This window comes from Melanotaenia boesemani, chromosome 19 (genome assembly GCF_017639745.1).
Source record: "Melanotaenia boesemani isolate fMelBoe1 chromosome 19, fMelBoe1.pri, whole genome shotgun sequence".
NCBI classification, from domain to species: Eukaryota; Metazoa; Chordata; class Actinopteri; order Atheriniformes; family Melanotaeniidae; genus Melanotaenia; species Melanotaenia boesemani.
Genome location: NC_055700.1, coordinates 1,127,797 through 1,144,563, shown reverse-complemented (window position 1 = coordinate 1,144,563; position 16,767 = coordinate 1,127,797). Strand labels below are relative to the sequence as shown.

The following is a 16,767-nucleotide window of genomic DNA, read 5'->3' as shown; positions in this document are numbered from 1 at the left end:
GTTACACAGTTAGCTGGAAATGAATTGATATCGAGTCAGATTTAATCAAAATCTAATCAAAATGCTGTGAATCAAATCTATTCAGGAAATTAGTGACGATGCCCAGCCCTGCTTCTACATCAACATCTGCAGATGGAAGACCTGCAGGAAGTCTGATCTCCCTGAATCCTGAACTAATCTGTCCCACATTGAGGTCCTACAGGTGAGCATAAATCTGCCAAGGGCGGGGCGGAGCTTTACCTTCTCCTCTCCATGCATCCTGTCCATCAGTCAGCAGCAGCTGGAAACCTGAACTAAGGCTCCGCCCCTCCCAGTCAACACGCAGGAAGTAGGAGGAGTCAGACTCTGAGATGTGGATTTCACGCAGTGACGTGTGCATTCCTGCAGACACACAGAACATACAAACACACACAATCAGCAACTGAAGCATCATCTGTAGAGTTGGGTAAAAAAAATCAACTGACTTCAATCCGTTCAAACTTAATTGATCCAATATCGATTCATAAAACTCTGAGATGGATTCTTTAGTATGTTTCCTTCTCCAGTGACAACTGTGATGCTACTCTGGCGTGATTACCAATGCTCGGCAAGATGTTAGCATCTTTACACGACTGAAAGGTTTCCTGTTGCTTCCGTCCAAAATCGATTCACGTTTTCATTCCCCATCAGATGACATGCAGTAGATTAGCATTTACATTAACGCTAAGATCACAATCTCACATATTAGCAGCTAATGCTAAAAACAGCGGGCTCACACATAAGCAACTAAGGCTAAGCCTGCAGGCTTTTCCATTAGCAGCTAACACTACGACATCTGGCTTTTATTTATATTAAATGACTGTAGAATATATTAGCAGCTAACGCTAAGACCCCAGGCTCACACATTAGCAGCTAATGCTTGAAAAACGCAGGCTAAAACATCGGCAGGTAATGCTGAGGTGGAAGTCAACAGTTTGTCCCCACCATCTGGCTGAACAGGACCGTCCCTTCCTTCTTTTTCATTATATGATTTAAAATCATTTAATCAGAGTGGACAGAAAATCAAAGCTCCATCTAAGCTAAAATCTCATTTAATCCAGGGATGGGCATCAAGGTTGTTTCTGGTTGTTTTATTAGTTGCTAAATCCAGTTTTCTTAATGATTTTCATACCGTTATGCTTTGAGGACATCTGTTACGGAACATTATCCTTATAGCTGCAATAATTTTAAAAAGCAAAATCTGGGATCATTTTGACTCATTATTCATGTCATTTTAATAAAAGAAAAAGAACATGGTATAATCACTCTGGTCTGTTTTTCCAAGGCTCTGAAACAAACAATAATGTGCTTTAAGTCTGTACCACATGACGTGAAGGTCAGGAAACATCTCCGTACGACATGGTTTGACTCTGAATGAATTTTAATGACCAGAGCCAAACAAAGCACATGGGGCAGTACCACCAGAAATGGTAAATGGTCTGTATTTACATAGCCCTTTTACCCAAAGCGCTTTACATTTTACATCACGCTCACACACCCATGGTGGAAGCTGCCATGCAAGGCACTCACCCATCAGGAGCAGTTTGAGGTTTGGTGTCTTGCTCAGGGACACCTCGACATGAGCTTGACAGGTTGAGGATCGAACCAGCAACCCTCAGGTTACAAGACAACCACTGGGCCACGCCACCAGAAATCATGGGGGGCAGTGTTAAGCTGATGTGTCCAGCGAACGGAACAAAGAAGCAGTGATGCAATTAATGTCCTCTCTGACCTCCTCCGTCTACTGCGCTGCCTTGTTTTATATTGTTTTATGTAAAAATGAAGTCAGAGGTGAATTCTGCGCTGCCCTCTGGTGGACATACTGGCTAACAACCACGCTACTGTAGAGGACGTATGAGGGTATGACAAGGTTTTACAGTCCAAGTAGAGGTCCAGGTAGAGGTCCAGGCAGAGGTCCAAGTAGAGGTCCAGGTAGAGGTCCAGGCAGAGGTCCAAGTAGAGGTCCAGGTAAAGGTCCAGGTAGAGGTTCAGGTAGAGGTCCAGGTAGACGTTCAGGTAGAGGTCCAGGTAAAGGTAAAGGTAGAGGTCCAGGTAAAAGTCCAGGTAAAGGTAAAGGTAGACGTTCAGGTAGAGGTCCAGGTAGAGGTTCAGGTAGAGGTCCAGGTAAAGGTTCAGGTAGAGGTCCAGGTAAAGGTTCAGGTAGAGGTCCAGGTAGAGGTCCAGGTAGAGGTTCAGGTAGAGGTCCAGGTAAAGGTTCACGTAGAGGTCCAGGTAGAGGTCCAAGCAGAGGTCCAGGTAGAGGTTCAGATAGAGGTCCAGGTAGAGGTTCAGGTAGAGGTCCAGGTAGAGGTCCAAGTAGAGGTCCAGGTAGAGGTCCAAGTAGAGGTCCAGGTAAAGGTTCAGGTAGAGGTTCAAGAGCCTTTCTATTGGTTTTCTCTCAGTTAATATGTAGGATTTATTGATTTATTTATTCTGTTTCTAGATCATTTCTTATGTTGGTATCTATATAAATAAATAGAACTTACAGGCCTATAAAGAGTTCATGTGGTTTTACACATTTATTAATTAATTATTAATTAAAGAATAATAAGATAATCATAAAAATATGAGAATTATATTATAATAAAAACCCAATAATAAAAAAAATTAAGAAAATTATTTTAAAAAATGCAGTAAAAAGTAAAAAAAAAAATCAATCATACTAGGAGAATAATAACGGTGACATCCCAGAACTGGAGCAGTTATTCTGGAACTGGATCGAACTGGTCCACTCAGGAGGTCTCTGTCCTTCATCTGGTTCTACCAACGTTCACTCTTTAAATAATCCAGAACAAAGTTCAGACACAGAACAGAAACCCAGTTCTGATCCGTGTAGATTCTGGTGTTGATGACGTGGAACAGCTGATTATGAGCCGATGGGTCTCCTTCCCGGAGACGTAGGGACCGCATCCCGTACGTCATCCATAGTGGCTCTCTGCCTCCACAACTGTCCAGCGGAGATCGGGGAAAACCTCCTGACGTGGATCTGGCTTTACAGCAGCTACTCTGGGAATGAATCCAGCCTGCTGTGTTGGCGGGAAGCAGAGTTGCTGTTTTACAGGCAGAGAAGAGGGGCCCCGAGGACCTGGGGGGTCTGTAAACCATCACAGATCCCCACGAGGCTCGGCCACCAGAAGCTCAAACGCCCCCACAGGAAGAAACAGAAGGCCTGCGGTGGATTCAGACAGCAGGGCAGAGAAGAAGAAAGGAGTAAAACAGCTTTCCCCTCTGACCACATCCAGGTGATTTACCTGCTCTGAAGACCAATCAGACGCACACACTTCAGTACAAGCTGGATGGAAAACCTCCACTTCTCAGATCCTGAAGGGGAAATAAAACCTTTCCACAGGTCCCACAGAGCTGCATTACAGTAAAACCACATCAGTATTTTATCAATCCTCCCTTTCATCCCCACGAAACCAGGATGAGCCTCCATGAACCCCATCATGTCTGAAACCAGGCACCAGAAACCTCCAGCGTCTGTGGAGGACACAGCTGGAGGAGAAGACGTCCAGTCCACGCCTTCCTCAACCTTTTTACTACTCAAAGAAGAAGCTCGACTTCTTCATCAGTCCAAACAGACGTTTCTCTTTTCCTCGCAGGGAATCCTCAGCCATCTTCTTCCAGTGCGAACGTCCTGCAACACGCAGCAAGCCTTGTTCTAGCCCTGGAGTGTTACTCTTTAATCTTCACAGCAGCCTGGTGGTATGAACTACAGCGGTTTGGTGGTATGAACTACAGCGGTTTGGTGGTATGAACTACAGCGGTTTGGTGGTATGAACTACAGCGGTTTGGTGGTATGAACTACAGCAGCCTGGTGGTATGAACTACAGCGGTTTGGTGGTATGAACTACAGCAGCCTGGTGGTATGAACTACAGCAGTTTGGTGGTATGAACTACAGCAGCCTGGTGGTATGAACTACAGCGGTTTGGTGGTATGAACTACAGCAGCCTGGTGGTATGAACTACAGCGGTTTGGTGGTATGAACTACAGCAGCCTGGTGGTATGAACTACAGCGGTTTGGTGGTATGAACTACAGCAGCCTGGTGGTATGAACTACAGCGGTTTGGTGGTATGAACTACAGCAGCCTGGTGGTATGAACTACAGCAGCCTGGTGGTATGAACTACAGCGGTTTGGTGGTATGAACTACAGCGGTTTGGTGGTATGAACTACAGCGGTTTGGTGGTATGAACTACAGCAGCCTGGTGGTATGAACTACAGCAGTTTGGTGGTATGAACTACAGCAGCCTGGTGGTATGAACTACAGCGGTTTGGTGGTATGAACTACAGCAGCCTGGTGGTATGAACTACAGCAGCCTGGTGGTATGAACTACAGCGGTTTGGTGGTATGAACTACAGTGGTTTGGTGGTATGAACTACAGCAGCCTGGTGGTATGAACTACAGCAGCCTGGTGGTATGAACTACAGCGGTTTGGTGGTATGAACTACAGCAGCCTGGTGGTATGAACTACAGCAGCCTGGTGGTATGAACTACAGCGGTTTGGTGGTATGAACTACAGCGGTTTGGTGGTATGAACTACAGCGGTTTGGTGGGATGGTGAAGCCATTCTCGTAGCTTTTACCACCGTTTTCACACCTGAACCGGCTTCAGCGCCGTGTGGACATAGCCTTATTCTTCTCCTACTGCTACACCTCTGGTTGGCATGGAGCTGTTTACCTGTGACACCTTCTCAGGTGGAGATGAAGTCTGATCCGGACATTTTGGAACAACCAACAGGATTACAGGACCTCAGTCCTGAAAGAGTCCCAGTATGCTGCAGCTAAGTGTAATGAATGAATTATATAAACATGTCCCACTCAGGACCACCTCCATCTCCGTCCTCGACACCCAACCAGACCATCTGTCCACCATGGCCATGGTTCCCAACATAGTTTTGCTGGGGTCCCCCTTCGTGCCTGTACCAGAAAGCTGGGGACCCCCTTCGCGCCCGTACCAGAAAGCTGGGGACCCCCTTCGTGCCCCTACCAGAAAGCTGGGGACCCCCTTTGTGCCTGTACCAGAAAGCTGGGGACCCCCTTTGTGCCTGTACCAGAAAGCTGGGGACCCCCTTCGCGCCCGTACCAGAAAGCTGGGGACCCCCTTCGTGCCCCTACCAGAAAGCTGGGGACCCCCTTTGTGCCTGTATCAGAAAGCTGGGGACCCCCTTCGTGCCCAGTGTTGAAGCTTGGTTTCATGCTGTAAATGATGCATTCAGGCTGCTTTCTTAAGCTAACTAGCAACACGTAGCCTGCAAGGCCCTCAGAACTCTGCCTGCATGTGGGAGAAACACCCAGATAATAAAAACTTAAGAAGTCCACCTGAACTGGTCTCTGTGTGGACATGGACTTCATTTAAATAACACCGGCTCTGAAGAGTCAAAGCTTCGGCCTCTTTGGGGGACCCCCTTTGGACTCCATGGACCCCATGCTGAGAACCACTGCACTATGGGACTCTGTCCCCCTACTTTAGTCCATGTCCTCTGGATGTATCAATTGATGCCTTGCAGCAGACGTCACAGTCGCGTTCCACTGCGTTCGAAAGCTTGCCGCCGCCATATTGAGTACCTGCACTGAGTACCTGAACCACACAGGTAGTCGGAGATGCGTTCAAAATGCTGTGCAGTTGGGTGTGACAAAAAGAAAGGAGACGGAGATATAGCTTTTTATCGATTACCAAAGGAAGAAGCACGTCGTCAGAGAGACCAGAGAGAAGTAAGTGATTAGATTAAATCCGGACGCTTCTCTGCAGTCTGTGCTGTCTTAATAATAACTGACAATCAGTAAAACAGCAGCGGATATTTTAATCGGTTTCCCTATTGTTTTATTTATGGCCACGTCTGTGCACTAGCAGCACTTACAGAAACTGAAAACTGTAAATCAATGCATTTGTGGCACAAAGGGTCTAATCGGATTTAATCTAATCACTTACTTCTCTAAAAAGTTTGTTCATCAAACCCCGCTAGCTAAAGCTAGCTCTCCTAGCTTGCATTGAAACTCACCTGATATGAAATGTACACTGCACAGACGGCTACTTGCAGTCGGCGTCCAGTTAACCCTCCTGATCGCTGAAAGTCATCTCTGACGACGTTCTTCTTCCTTTGGTAATCGATAAAAAGCTATATCTCCGTCTCCTTTCTTTTTGTCACACCCAACTGCACAGCATTTTGACGGCATCTCCGACTACCTGTGTGGTTCAGGTACGCAGCGCAGGTACTCAATATGGCGGCGGCAAGCATTCGAACGCAGTGGAACGCGTCTGTGACGTCTGCTGAAATGTATCAATAGGCGCATTCCGACAGAGAAGTTCTAAGAACGCAGTTCTAATAACTGTCCTAGTTCTAGGAACTACCTTCTCCAGGGGAACTGTTTCATGTTGCATTCGTACATGAGTTGGGGGCGGTAGCGGGACCGATGTGACGCATACGTCTGCGACAGTGACGTGTGACTTTAGCGCCACATAACAACAAAACAAAACCCGCTAAAAACAAAACAACAAGGCAAGCTAACATGGAGAAGAAAGAGATCGTAGTGTTCATGCTCTGCTTGATGGAGATGTTACTGATGGACGATACAACCAGGCGTCTCACGTCGAGGCTGGAAGGCTCCTGAAAGTCAGAAGATGAAGAATCCAGCGGCAGGAGATCCGCCACAGACAAAGGAGACGACGTGTAAGTTTAACTTATTAAACATGCGCCGATTGTATACGTGTCTTATGGGTAAACATTTCAGACGGTTTTCTACTGTCTGTGTTGAGCAGATTATAATAAGTAAATATTTCAGACGGCGGGTTTATTGTAACTCGTGTTCTGTTTCAGACGTTGCTGCAGCTCATTGAACTCCTCACCGTCTGGCTGGTCCGGAGCAAAGCTGATAACTAGCGGGAAAAGGTTGTTCTCAATTTTACCGATGAGCAGTGGACAGAGAATTTCTGTTTGTCCAGGGAGACATTTCAATACATCTGTGGCCGCCTGAAGCTGCACTGGAGAGGATGGACACAACCACCTGCTGCAGATACTGAAGGAGATGGAGAACAGCCTGGATGCTTCACCTCCTGCCTTCCAGCTAATCACTACACACCTCTTCATAATAAGCATCATGTTCTGGAAGTTCGACAGACAGAATATACATGTATACATGATGTACACATTTAAAGAGAAAATGTTCCATAGAAAACGCATCATTTCATTTTTTTTTAAATGTGCAAAATAAAGATCTCATCATCTGCTATTAAGCTTTGTGTGTTTTATGGACTCATCAGTAGAAAGGTGGAGGAGTAATCCGTCAGTGAAGGGTTGGTTGTGTCTGAGTTATGGTTTAGAATTATGAGGACATGGTCACACAGATTTAGAGTATATGAAGGTAAAAATATAAAAAGGTGGTGAAATGTTTACAGGTGTGTGATTTATGTCAGATCTTGGTTAAACATGATAAACTTCGTTCTGTGATATGGAGCATATTATAAAGTTGATAAATTAATGTAATTTACACCCAGGATAAGACTTAAAATGTAGCGACCAAAGATGGATTATTTAATATTTCATAGCTGTGATAAGTTAATAACTACTCAATATTTTTATTAGCTAATATTTTATAGATGTGGCCAAAGCACATCTAACAGACACAAACTGAAAACTTCAGACTCTTTACAAAGTCATTTATTTTTTTATAGTGAATACAGCAGAGCAAAAATAACTATGTACATGTGTGTATATCCTGCATATCACACTGGCTTTTCCTGCCGCACGCAGGAGTCATTTGCTGCGGCGTTGACAGAGTAAACATGTCGGTGGTACAAGCTGTCCTATTTACTGTTTGTTCGGTTCGTCCCGCTCCGGTTGTCGTGGTTCTTAATTTATTTGTAGTCTTGTGGGAGTTTTCTACGTGCGCTGCTTCGCGTTATCCCGCGTTCTCTGACTGAGAGCTGATCGTCAGGAATATTTTTATATTTCGCTGCGAACCTTCAAAACCTCTCTGAAAATCCTCTGTGGCGTAGACGGTCAGAAGAGCTTCGACCTCCTCGTCGGTCCATTTATCGCTGCTCTGTTGTTGTTTTTGTCCGTATGTGCAACCGTGTTTTTAAATGTGGCGGGGACACAAAATGCGGAAATCTGGCAAGGGGCGGAGCTACCAGTCACCAAACACCTACGTCATGAGGGTTCCTATAGAACCCCGCTCAGACCCTGCCTCGGAGCAGGAGCTAAAATGGTTATAGGAACTGAGGGCTTTGGTCCCTAGTTCCTGTATGTCGGAATGCACGAAAAAACGGCCTGGTTCCTGAAAAGGTTATAGGAACTACAAAAGGTTCCTACAGTCGGAAAGAGCCTTATGTCCACATTCAGGTCTAGCCTTACAAGCACCTGTTCAGACCGACCTGGTCTAGATGAGCCAGATCTCCTTCCCAGACTCCAGAACTGGTCTCTGTGTGCGATTATTTATGGTTTTACCGTTTGCCAGCTGCTGCTCCAACACGAGGCAGATGCCGCTGATGCTGAGGTCCTGGCTTGACAAACAGACGTGGTCCTCCGCGGCGCCCTGCTGAGACCTGGTCCTGGCTGGCGTTAGCATCCGGCTAGCTGAGGGGAGAGACTCTGCTTCCCAGCTCTACAGTGCTCACTGAGCTGCAGACTGGTGTTTAACCCTCCCCTCGTCCTCCAGCTCTGACATGTTTCACTAAACCGCGTCTGGAAATGGAAGAAGAAGAAACTTCATATGATGAAAAGTCCTGGATTTTATTCCAGAACAGTTTCAGACGGCGAGCTCCTCTAGGAAACATGCAGGTGTTCACTCCGTGCCCAGGAGGAAAGACATCAGCACAGAAGCTGCTGTCCATCAGTCTATCAGGTCACTTCCAGACGTTCTGCAGACAGGAAGATCATTCACAGACCAGGAAAAGCCCAGATCTCCATCCCAGACTCTCCAGGTCTCCGTTAGCAGGTTAGATCAGGTCTGAACCAGCATGGCTGGTTGGGGAGAGCTGCAGGAGGAAGTCTGAACTGTCTCATACAACAGAACCAAGGAGTTGACCTGGTCCAGTTAAGTCTGACACCAGCTGGGCCTGCAGCCTGGTTCTGGTCCAGACTGAGAAGCTGTGGTGGGACCTTCAGATGCTGCAGCAGCAATGGAAGGAAGGCTGGAGCAGAAGTCAGCCTTCTCCTTCTGGTGGTTGGAGCTGGACTGTCTGCCCTCCACCTCCATGTCCTCCCTCATCTCGAGTTGCGGTATGAAGACCGTCCACCTGAGTCTGTTTCTGAGGTTGAACCGGAGCTCCAGCTGGCGTGGCTTCCCTTTCAGAGGGGAGGAGGCTACGGGTGGCTGGATGATGAAATCTCCAGTTTCCCAGCAACATGAAGGATGAATCATTAGAGTCCTTGGACAGAAGCAGCTGGAATTCCTCTCTAGATGCCTCATTTCACTCCCGTGGAAGGTTTTACTGCTCTGAGACCTGCCAGGTTTCCAGCTAGCAGCTCTCCACCTGGCTCCTGCTGAAATCCTGTTTTCTGTTTTTATCAGATGAAACTAAACACGGGAACAAATGACGCGTTTACTCTGAGGCACCCACCGGAACAGGAATCATTCCCTCCCTTTCATCCTCCATTCAACCCGGAATGAACCGAGATTCTCCGTTTCAATCCAAACACACCGGTGAGAAGCTGCTAGGCTAGCTAGCTAGCTAACGCTAGCTAACCGCAGCGAAGCGCGCGCCGTTTGTAAACACGGACCGACACAAGCTCGTGCGCACCTCGGTGTTTCGTGTGTTACCTGAAGAGATGCGTCGTCGCTCCGCTTTTTCTGGATTTTATGGAGGAAATGTAAACTTTGGTCTTTAGATCAGCTGATAGAAACTACAACACCTCACCGGGCGACTCCGTTATGACGTAATCACTAAGCGACACAGCCTAACAGCTGATCAGCTCAGCTTTTAACCCCTAAAATGGCCTTTATTCACCCCAGAGGTGGATGAAATGACTCCCAGTGGTCATCAAAGTGATGTTAGGGCCCAGAATTCTTTAAAGTCCCATTAACCGGAAGTTGGTGGAACACAGAAACATGATATTAACACTGCCAGGCCACTTCTCCGGAATAACGGCAATATTCTGTCCACAAATAATTATTAACCCAACTGGTTCCATAAGGACTAAACACACGTGATTCAGTTTTTTAAAGACTCAAGAAATATTCATTCCTATCAGAATGATCTCCCCTGAAGAAAAACCACCTCTGTTAACCCATAAGACTTCGACCCAATGTTCATTAACTCCGGGTGGAACAACTGACCCCACATCAACGAGCAACACGTCCGAAAACCCTCCAGAAAAGAATCAAGATCTGCCCTAAAGCCAAATCCATGTGGGGAGAATTTACTGCAAAAGGCTTCTACCTTTAACCGCTGGACATCCAACAAGAGACACACTGAACAAACCGAGAGCTTTTTTTCTAAGTGAGGTCTCCAGCGGATTCTGGGCAGATCTCAAGTTGCATCTTTTGCATCATCTATATATATACACACACACACATTTATATATATATATATATATATATATATATATATATATATATATATGTATGTAAAGAAACGGAACAGACACCAAACACTACTGGACTACTGGTGGAACTGGGAGCAGCCATCTTTAAATCTGGAATCTTGGGGTCCTCTGAAACTTATGAGTTCACTGCTCGGAAAAACAAGATCACGTTGTCATTTCTGACTAAAATTCCTCAGAATTCCGAGTCCTGAGGATATTTGGACCGTACCGTTAACTAAGCTAACGGGCGGGAGCTTCCTATTGGATGAGTCCTGCAGGGATCGTTTTCCAGCTGCAAGTTATTTAACTCCAACCGATGCAACGAGCAGCTTCTCGTGTCTGAAACAAGACACATCCGCGGTCGTGGAGATGCTGGTCTGGTCCAGAAGAACCAGATCATCAAGCAGAGAAAACCTCGCAGGAGAAGCAGAAACTAGAACCGGGTTCAGAACTGTCCAACCATCATTAAACCTGGAAGGATGGAGGGAACCATCGTCTTCCAGGAAGAACAACATCCTGAATGATGGTTCAACGTTTGGTGGAAGCAGATGGAAGAAAAACAGCAGTAGAGCTCAGGACCATGTTTAATAGTGAAAGTTAGAACTTTTCCACGTGAACAATGAAGGAACTGAAGGGACTGAACAGCTGTGGAGCCAGAAGAAAACCACCAACCAGTGAGGTTAACCGGAGAAAAAGACTTCAGGTTGCTAGGGAGCATAAAGACTGGACTCTGGACCCATGTGGTCTGATGAGTCCAGATCTACCCTGGTCCAGAGTGATGGAGCATCAGGGTAAGAAGAGAGGAGGATGAAGGGATGCAGCATCATGTCTAGTGCTGCTGTACAAGCCTGTGGGGGCAGTCTATGGTCTGGGGTTGCTGCAGTTGGTCAGGTCCAGGGTCAGATCTAGGGTCAGCTGGTACCTGAATATCCTGAATGAGCAGGTTATTCCATCTTCCCTGGTGGTTCAGTGCAGGATTCTTGGGGCTCAGAGTGTGAAAGAGTGGTTCAGGGCACAGGAGGCCACCACAGAGTCCAGACCTGAACCCCATGGAGGATCTGTGGGATGTGCTGGAGAAGGCTTTGTGTCGTGGTCGGACCTGGGTCTGGGTGAAAAACAACAGTGGAGGAAATAAATCTTTTGAAGTTGCAGAAGCTTCTAGAGTCGAAGCCTCAGAGCAGCTGGTGATGACGGAGGTCCGTCCAGCTCCTAGAACGTCTGGGTTCAGCCCGGCTGTGTATGTTCATGTGCTGCTGCAGCAAAATCCAGTTTTATTTTCTAGATACAATGAAGTTGTTAAAGGCAGATTTCTTCCTTTCCGTTTCTGTCTCATAAAATTGGGAACAACTTAAAAAAATGTTATGACACAGGAGGAGGTCCCTGGTCAAGAGGAGGTCCCTGGTCAGGAGGAGGTGGTCCCTGGTCAGGCGGAGGTGGTCCCTGGTCAGGAGGAGGGAGAAGTCCCTGGTCAGGCGGAGGTGGTCCCTGGTCAGGAGGAGGAAGAAGTCCCTGGTCAGGAGGAGGTGGTCCCTGGTCAGGAGGAGGAAGAAGTCCCTGGTCAGGAGGAGGTGGTCCCTGGTCAGGAGGAGGGGGTCCCTGGTCAGGCGGAGGTGGTCCCTGGTCAGGAGGAGGTGGTCCCTGGTCAGGAGGAGGTGGTCCCTGGTCAGGCGGAGGTGGTCCCTGGTCAGGAGGAGGTCCCTGGTCAGGAGGAGGTCTCTGGTCAGGAGGAGGTGGTCCCTGGTCAGGAGGAGGTCCCTGGTCAGGAGGAGGTGGTCCCTGGTCAGGAGGAGGTCCCTGGTCAGGAGGAGGTGGTCCCTGGTCAGGAGGAGGTGGTCCCTGGTCAGGAGGTGGGGGTCCCTGGTCAGGAGGAGGGGGTCCCTGGTCAGGAGTAGGTGGTGCCTGGTCAGGAGGAGGGGGTCCCTGGTCAGGAGGAGGTGGTCCCTGGTCAGGAGGTGGGGGTCCCTGGTCAGGCATAGGTGGTCCCTGGTCAGGAGGAGGGGGTCCCTGGTCAAGCGGCTGTCTAGGTGGAGTCTAGCGGGAGATGAAAAGATGGAGGTCGGTGTAAAAACACGACTCCATTGTTAAAGATGCTGATGCTGCGTTCACTGAACCTCGTACAAATTACTTTATAAAACAAGTTTTCTGAGGTCAGGAAGGTAAAACTGGACCTAAAACCCTCAGCAGGAAGAGGTGCCTGATGGGAAACACTGACCAGGACTAGGTCAAGATGAGCTCAGTAGTCTGCAGCCAAGTCAGACCGGGAAGGAAAAGATCACACAGGACTGAGAGCAGAGGGATCAGAGGATCCGGGTTGGATATGGGGTCCAACCTGCATCTGACCCCAGATCCGACTCCGGAACCAACCTGGTTCGGATCTGGAGTCGGATCGTCTGGAGATGCAAATCCAACCACAACAACACGGGTGTGGACCTAAAATGGAGGACGTGTCTTAGATTTAGAAGCTAATCCAGGTAAATGATCCGGGTAGATGGCCATGCGGGGGTTCTGGTTTAGTCCCTGCTTCATTGTCATTGGTTGGTTAGTAGCTGTGAATCACATCTGAACAAATAGGAGCAAAAAACAACTTCAGTTAACCTCTATTTATCCAGAAAGCCCCACCGTGACCTGTTTACACGAGACGTCCAGCCTCGTTAACTCCTCTCAGACCCACACGGGGCCTCGGCTTTCTGATCTGCTCTCCAGCATCATTAAAGCGCTTTCATCTCCTCTCAGGGACCCTTCCTTCCGCCGGCTCCTCGTGGCCTGGAGCACACACGTGTTCTCGGCTCTTCAGGCGAGGTAATGACTTCCAGCTCAGTCTGGAGGTAACGAGGACTTCCTGTCCGCCCGAGGACACGTCCTGACCGACTTACTGAAGCTCTGTGGCCTCGATCAGGATCATCAGAGAACAGGCCTGTCGGCTTGTTTCATCACTGTTCAGAGACCTGGTCTGCAGCCTCGTCTGTCCACACGAGGTCCGAGTGGCGGTAGCTGGACCTGGGCCGAGTGGAGGTGGTAGGAACCGGTCTGCGTGGAGGTGGTAGGAACCGGTCTGAGTGGAGGTGGTAGGACCCAGTCTGAGTGGGGGTGGTAGGACCTGGACCGAGTGGAGGTGGTAGGAACCGGTCTGCGTGGAGGTGGTAGGACCCGGTCTGAGTGGGGGTGGTAGGAACCGGTCTGAGTGGAGGTGGTAGGAACCGGTCTGAGTGGGGGTGGCAGGACCTGGTCAGGAGCTCAGATGGGAGACTAGACCCATCCTGAAGTCCAGAGACTGGGGCCTAATGTTGCTGCTCCCTGGAGGTTCATGGCGCGTCCTTCAGGGTTTTTGGTTGGAACCGGGACGAGGTTGAGGACTCTAGAAGACCGGATCTATAAAACGAGCAGGGCTGCAGTCCCTGCTTCTCATCCAGTTCAAAGTTCAACGTTTCCAGGCTGGAAGTCAAAGACTTTTCATTTTCTCTTCTAGAACCGGCTGGAACCGCCTCCAACCTAAAAATGATTCTTCACATCAGGTTTAAAGTTTCAGATTTCAGACCAAACAGCTGATGAGAAAATAACCAACGTTTAGAAGGAACTTCTCAAACTTTATCAACCCCGAACCTGCAAACCAGCTTCCAGATGTTTCTTCCTCCTTTAGATTCGTTTTTCTGCAGGAAAAACAGAAGAAAACAAATAAAATCTCAAAGTTTTCCTTCCTGGTGTCGTGGAGCTGGACAGACGGTCCGGGACGGGCCCATGTGATGCTGCTGTAACGTTTAACAGTAGAAGAAGAAGCAGATCTGAAGAAGGAGAAGAAGAAGCAGGGCCTCCCTCTGGGTCGTAAGTCTTCCGTCTGGTCCCAGCAGGAGCTCTTCTTTAACAGGGAGGTGGTTTGAACCAGTCCATAAAGTCCAGTTTATTAGGCCTGGCCTAGTCCTGGAGGCGGGGGCCCCTCAGAGGGGCCTCGGTCTGGGTTTCCAGGCTGCTCAGAAAGCAGGGGGGATTATGGGTAGTTACTGCTGCATGGATCTTGATCTTGGATTTGAAGATGTCCAACTCTGTCACAGTCGAGAAGAGACGGTATGAAGTGGTACAAAACTGCGGCCTAAAACCGGACCAAGAAGATCTGACCCAGATCTGATCTGGTAATCAGAAGACAGGTGACCACCAGGCAAAGGTCGGACCCCTGAAAGACATCCCACCACTCACTGCAACCTTTACTTTCCACCAGATGAAGAACATCAACCAGAGGGATGAACAGGTTTCCATGACAACTCAGAGCTGCTCAGTAGGAGGAAGGATGCAGGTCTGCTTTTGCTACCTGTCCAGGTGTTTCCTGCCTCTCACCTGGTAGCTGCTGGGATGGACTCCAGCCTCCCGTGGCCCTGCACCGGAATAAGCTGCCTAATGAAAACCAACATACAGGGTCTGAGCTCCACGAGGGTTCAGAACCTGGAGAAACCAGCCAAGCACACCTGGAGACCCGGAACAATCCGGGACAGGAACTACGCCTGCCGGGCAGCGTCCATCAGAGGAAGCCATGTGTCGATGTAAGAAGATGAACCGTAATCCTCGGTTCCACGTTAGTGAAGTAGAACTGGTTCTCACCGGATGAACCAGGATCTTCTCTGGACCACTCAGACCTGAAAGGGGTGAGAACAAATCTGTATGTGGTTCTTGGTCCTGAGGGACCTCCAGAGGGGGTCCACGTCTGAGCGGGGGATGTTGCGAAAGTGTCTAAAAAAGTTTTTTGTGATGGTGGTGATGATGCTGCGAGCCGAGGGATCAGCTCTGAAGATTTATGTTTGCTCGGTGGGGGGGAGTACAGACCCCTCTTAGCTTCTTTAAATTGGAACCAGGAGACGTGGTGAATGAAGGCTTTGTGCTTTTGTTGGAAGCACAAACACACTCAGTCCTCTGCTGTGGATCAAACTCTGGGATAAATTGTGTAATCGCCTCAGTGGGCTGAGAGCTGGCAGCGGCAGCGGCGTCTGGCTGCAGCTTCCCTTCGCCTCCATGAGAACCAATCACACACTGGAAGCCAGGCAGGGGGCGGGTCCTCTGAGGATAAACTCTGAGTTTAGTGACTCTAAACTTTTACTCAGCCAGGAAAACGTCCACTAACGTTTCCTTTACCTACAGAGACCCCGAGTCATTTCTCTCATGACATCAGCTGTTTCCGTGTGGGCAGATTCTCCAGCGTTCAAACTGCCGCCATGTTTTCTGTCTGTAATGTGAGAGCCAGTCGGCATCACGTGCTCCAACCACAAAGTTCATACACATCATTTATAAAATTCTTTAGGAAAGTCCCGACGACTCAGGACTTCAGGATTCAGTTTAGTCCCAAAATCTTTTTAAACTTAAGACTCGTTTTCTAATCCAGACGCAGGACTGGGAAACAAACCTAATCTCCAGGTTTTCCATGAGAACCGGTCTGAGAAGGAACCTGATCCAGCATGTGAGGGCTTCAGGAAGACATCAGCTGTTGGCTGGTCCCACAGTCCAGTCAGACCAGCTCTGACAGGTCCAGGATTTTCTCATGGTGTCAATCTGGCTTTGTGTCTGCTGTGGGGCTGAAGGTGGTTGCCAGGAAACCATCTACATCACCAGTGATGCAACAGCCTCCTTCAGGGTCCACAGGAGAACACGAACATCAGCACTACAAAAGTCCAGACTCTCCTCTGCTGCTCAAAAAAAGCCTGGACAGGACATCTGGGACACGTCCAAAACACCCTCCCAGCTGCTGACCCGTCACAGTCCAGGTCCAGTTTCCACTAAAGTCCACGACTGATCCATCAGCCACATTAACCACAGACGGTTTCCTCTGATCAATGAGAGCTGCTGAAGGCAGGAACCGGAGATTCTGAGTGGAAATCACAGCGTTTACAGGACGTCTCACGTCCTGCAGCTCCGTCCTGGTCTAGAACACCAGAAAGCACCGTGCTGCTGCAGCAGGGCACGTCTCAGGACCAGAGGACACGTCCTGCAGCTCCGTCCCGGTCTAGAACACCAGAAACCACCGCGCTGCTGCAGCTCAGACCAGCTTCTGATCCGCTGCTGACCCCCAGTGCTTCTGTTAACACATTACAGCGAGCACCAGGACACCAGGACTGGGAAAACTGGACGTTTTCCAGCCTGGAATTTGTTTTCATGAAGTAAAATCTGATAACCAGACGGAGCAGAATCATCCACGACACCAGCTCCACCGGTCCTACTGCTGTCCACACAACCAGCCAATCACATG

The 16,767-nt window shown here is 48.7% G+C and overlaps 1 protein-coding gene across 3 annotated transcripts in view; it reads right to left on the bottom strand.

Annotated features, from left to right (window-relative positions):
- Positions 1 to 10,202, bottom strand: part of xrcc4 (X-ray repair complementing defective repair in Chinese hamster cells 4) — a 55,054-nt gene extending 44,852 nt beyond the window's left edge. The window contains exons 1-2 of one of the 3 annotated variants that reach the window (XM_041970063.1): positions 9,781 to 10,202; positions 241 to 381 (exon numbers count right to left, since the gene is read on the bottom strand). In XM_041970063.1, the coding sequence (XP_041825997.1) occupies positions 241 to 379 (139 nt within the window). In that variant the 5' untranslated portion in view covers positions 380 to 381; positions 9,781 to 10,202. Of the gene's footprint in view, positions 1 to 240; positions 382 to 8,465; positions 9,548 to 9,580; positions 9,736 to 9,780 lie in introns of those variants that run through there. The other 2 variants (XM_041970064.1, XM_041970062.1) reach the window with 2 other exon arrangements.
- Between the last annotated feature and the right edge of the window lie 6,565 nt (positions 10,203 to 16,767).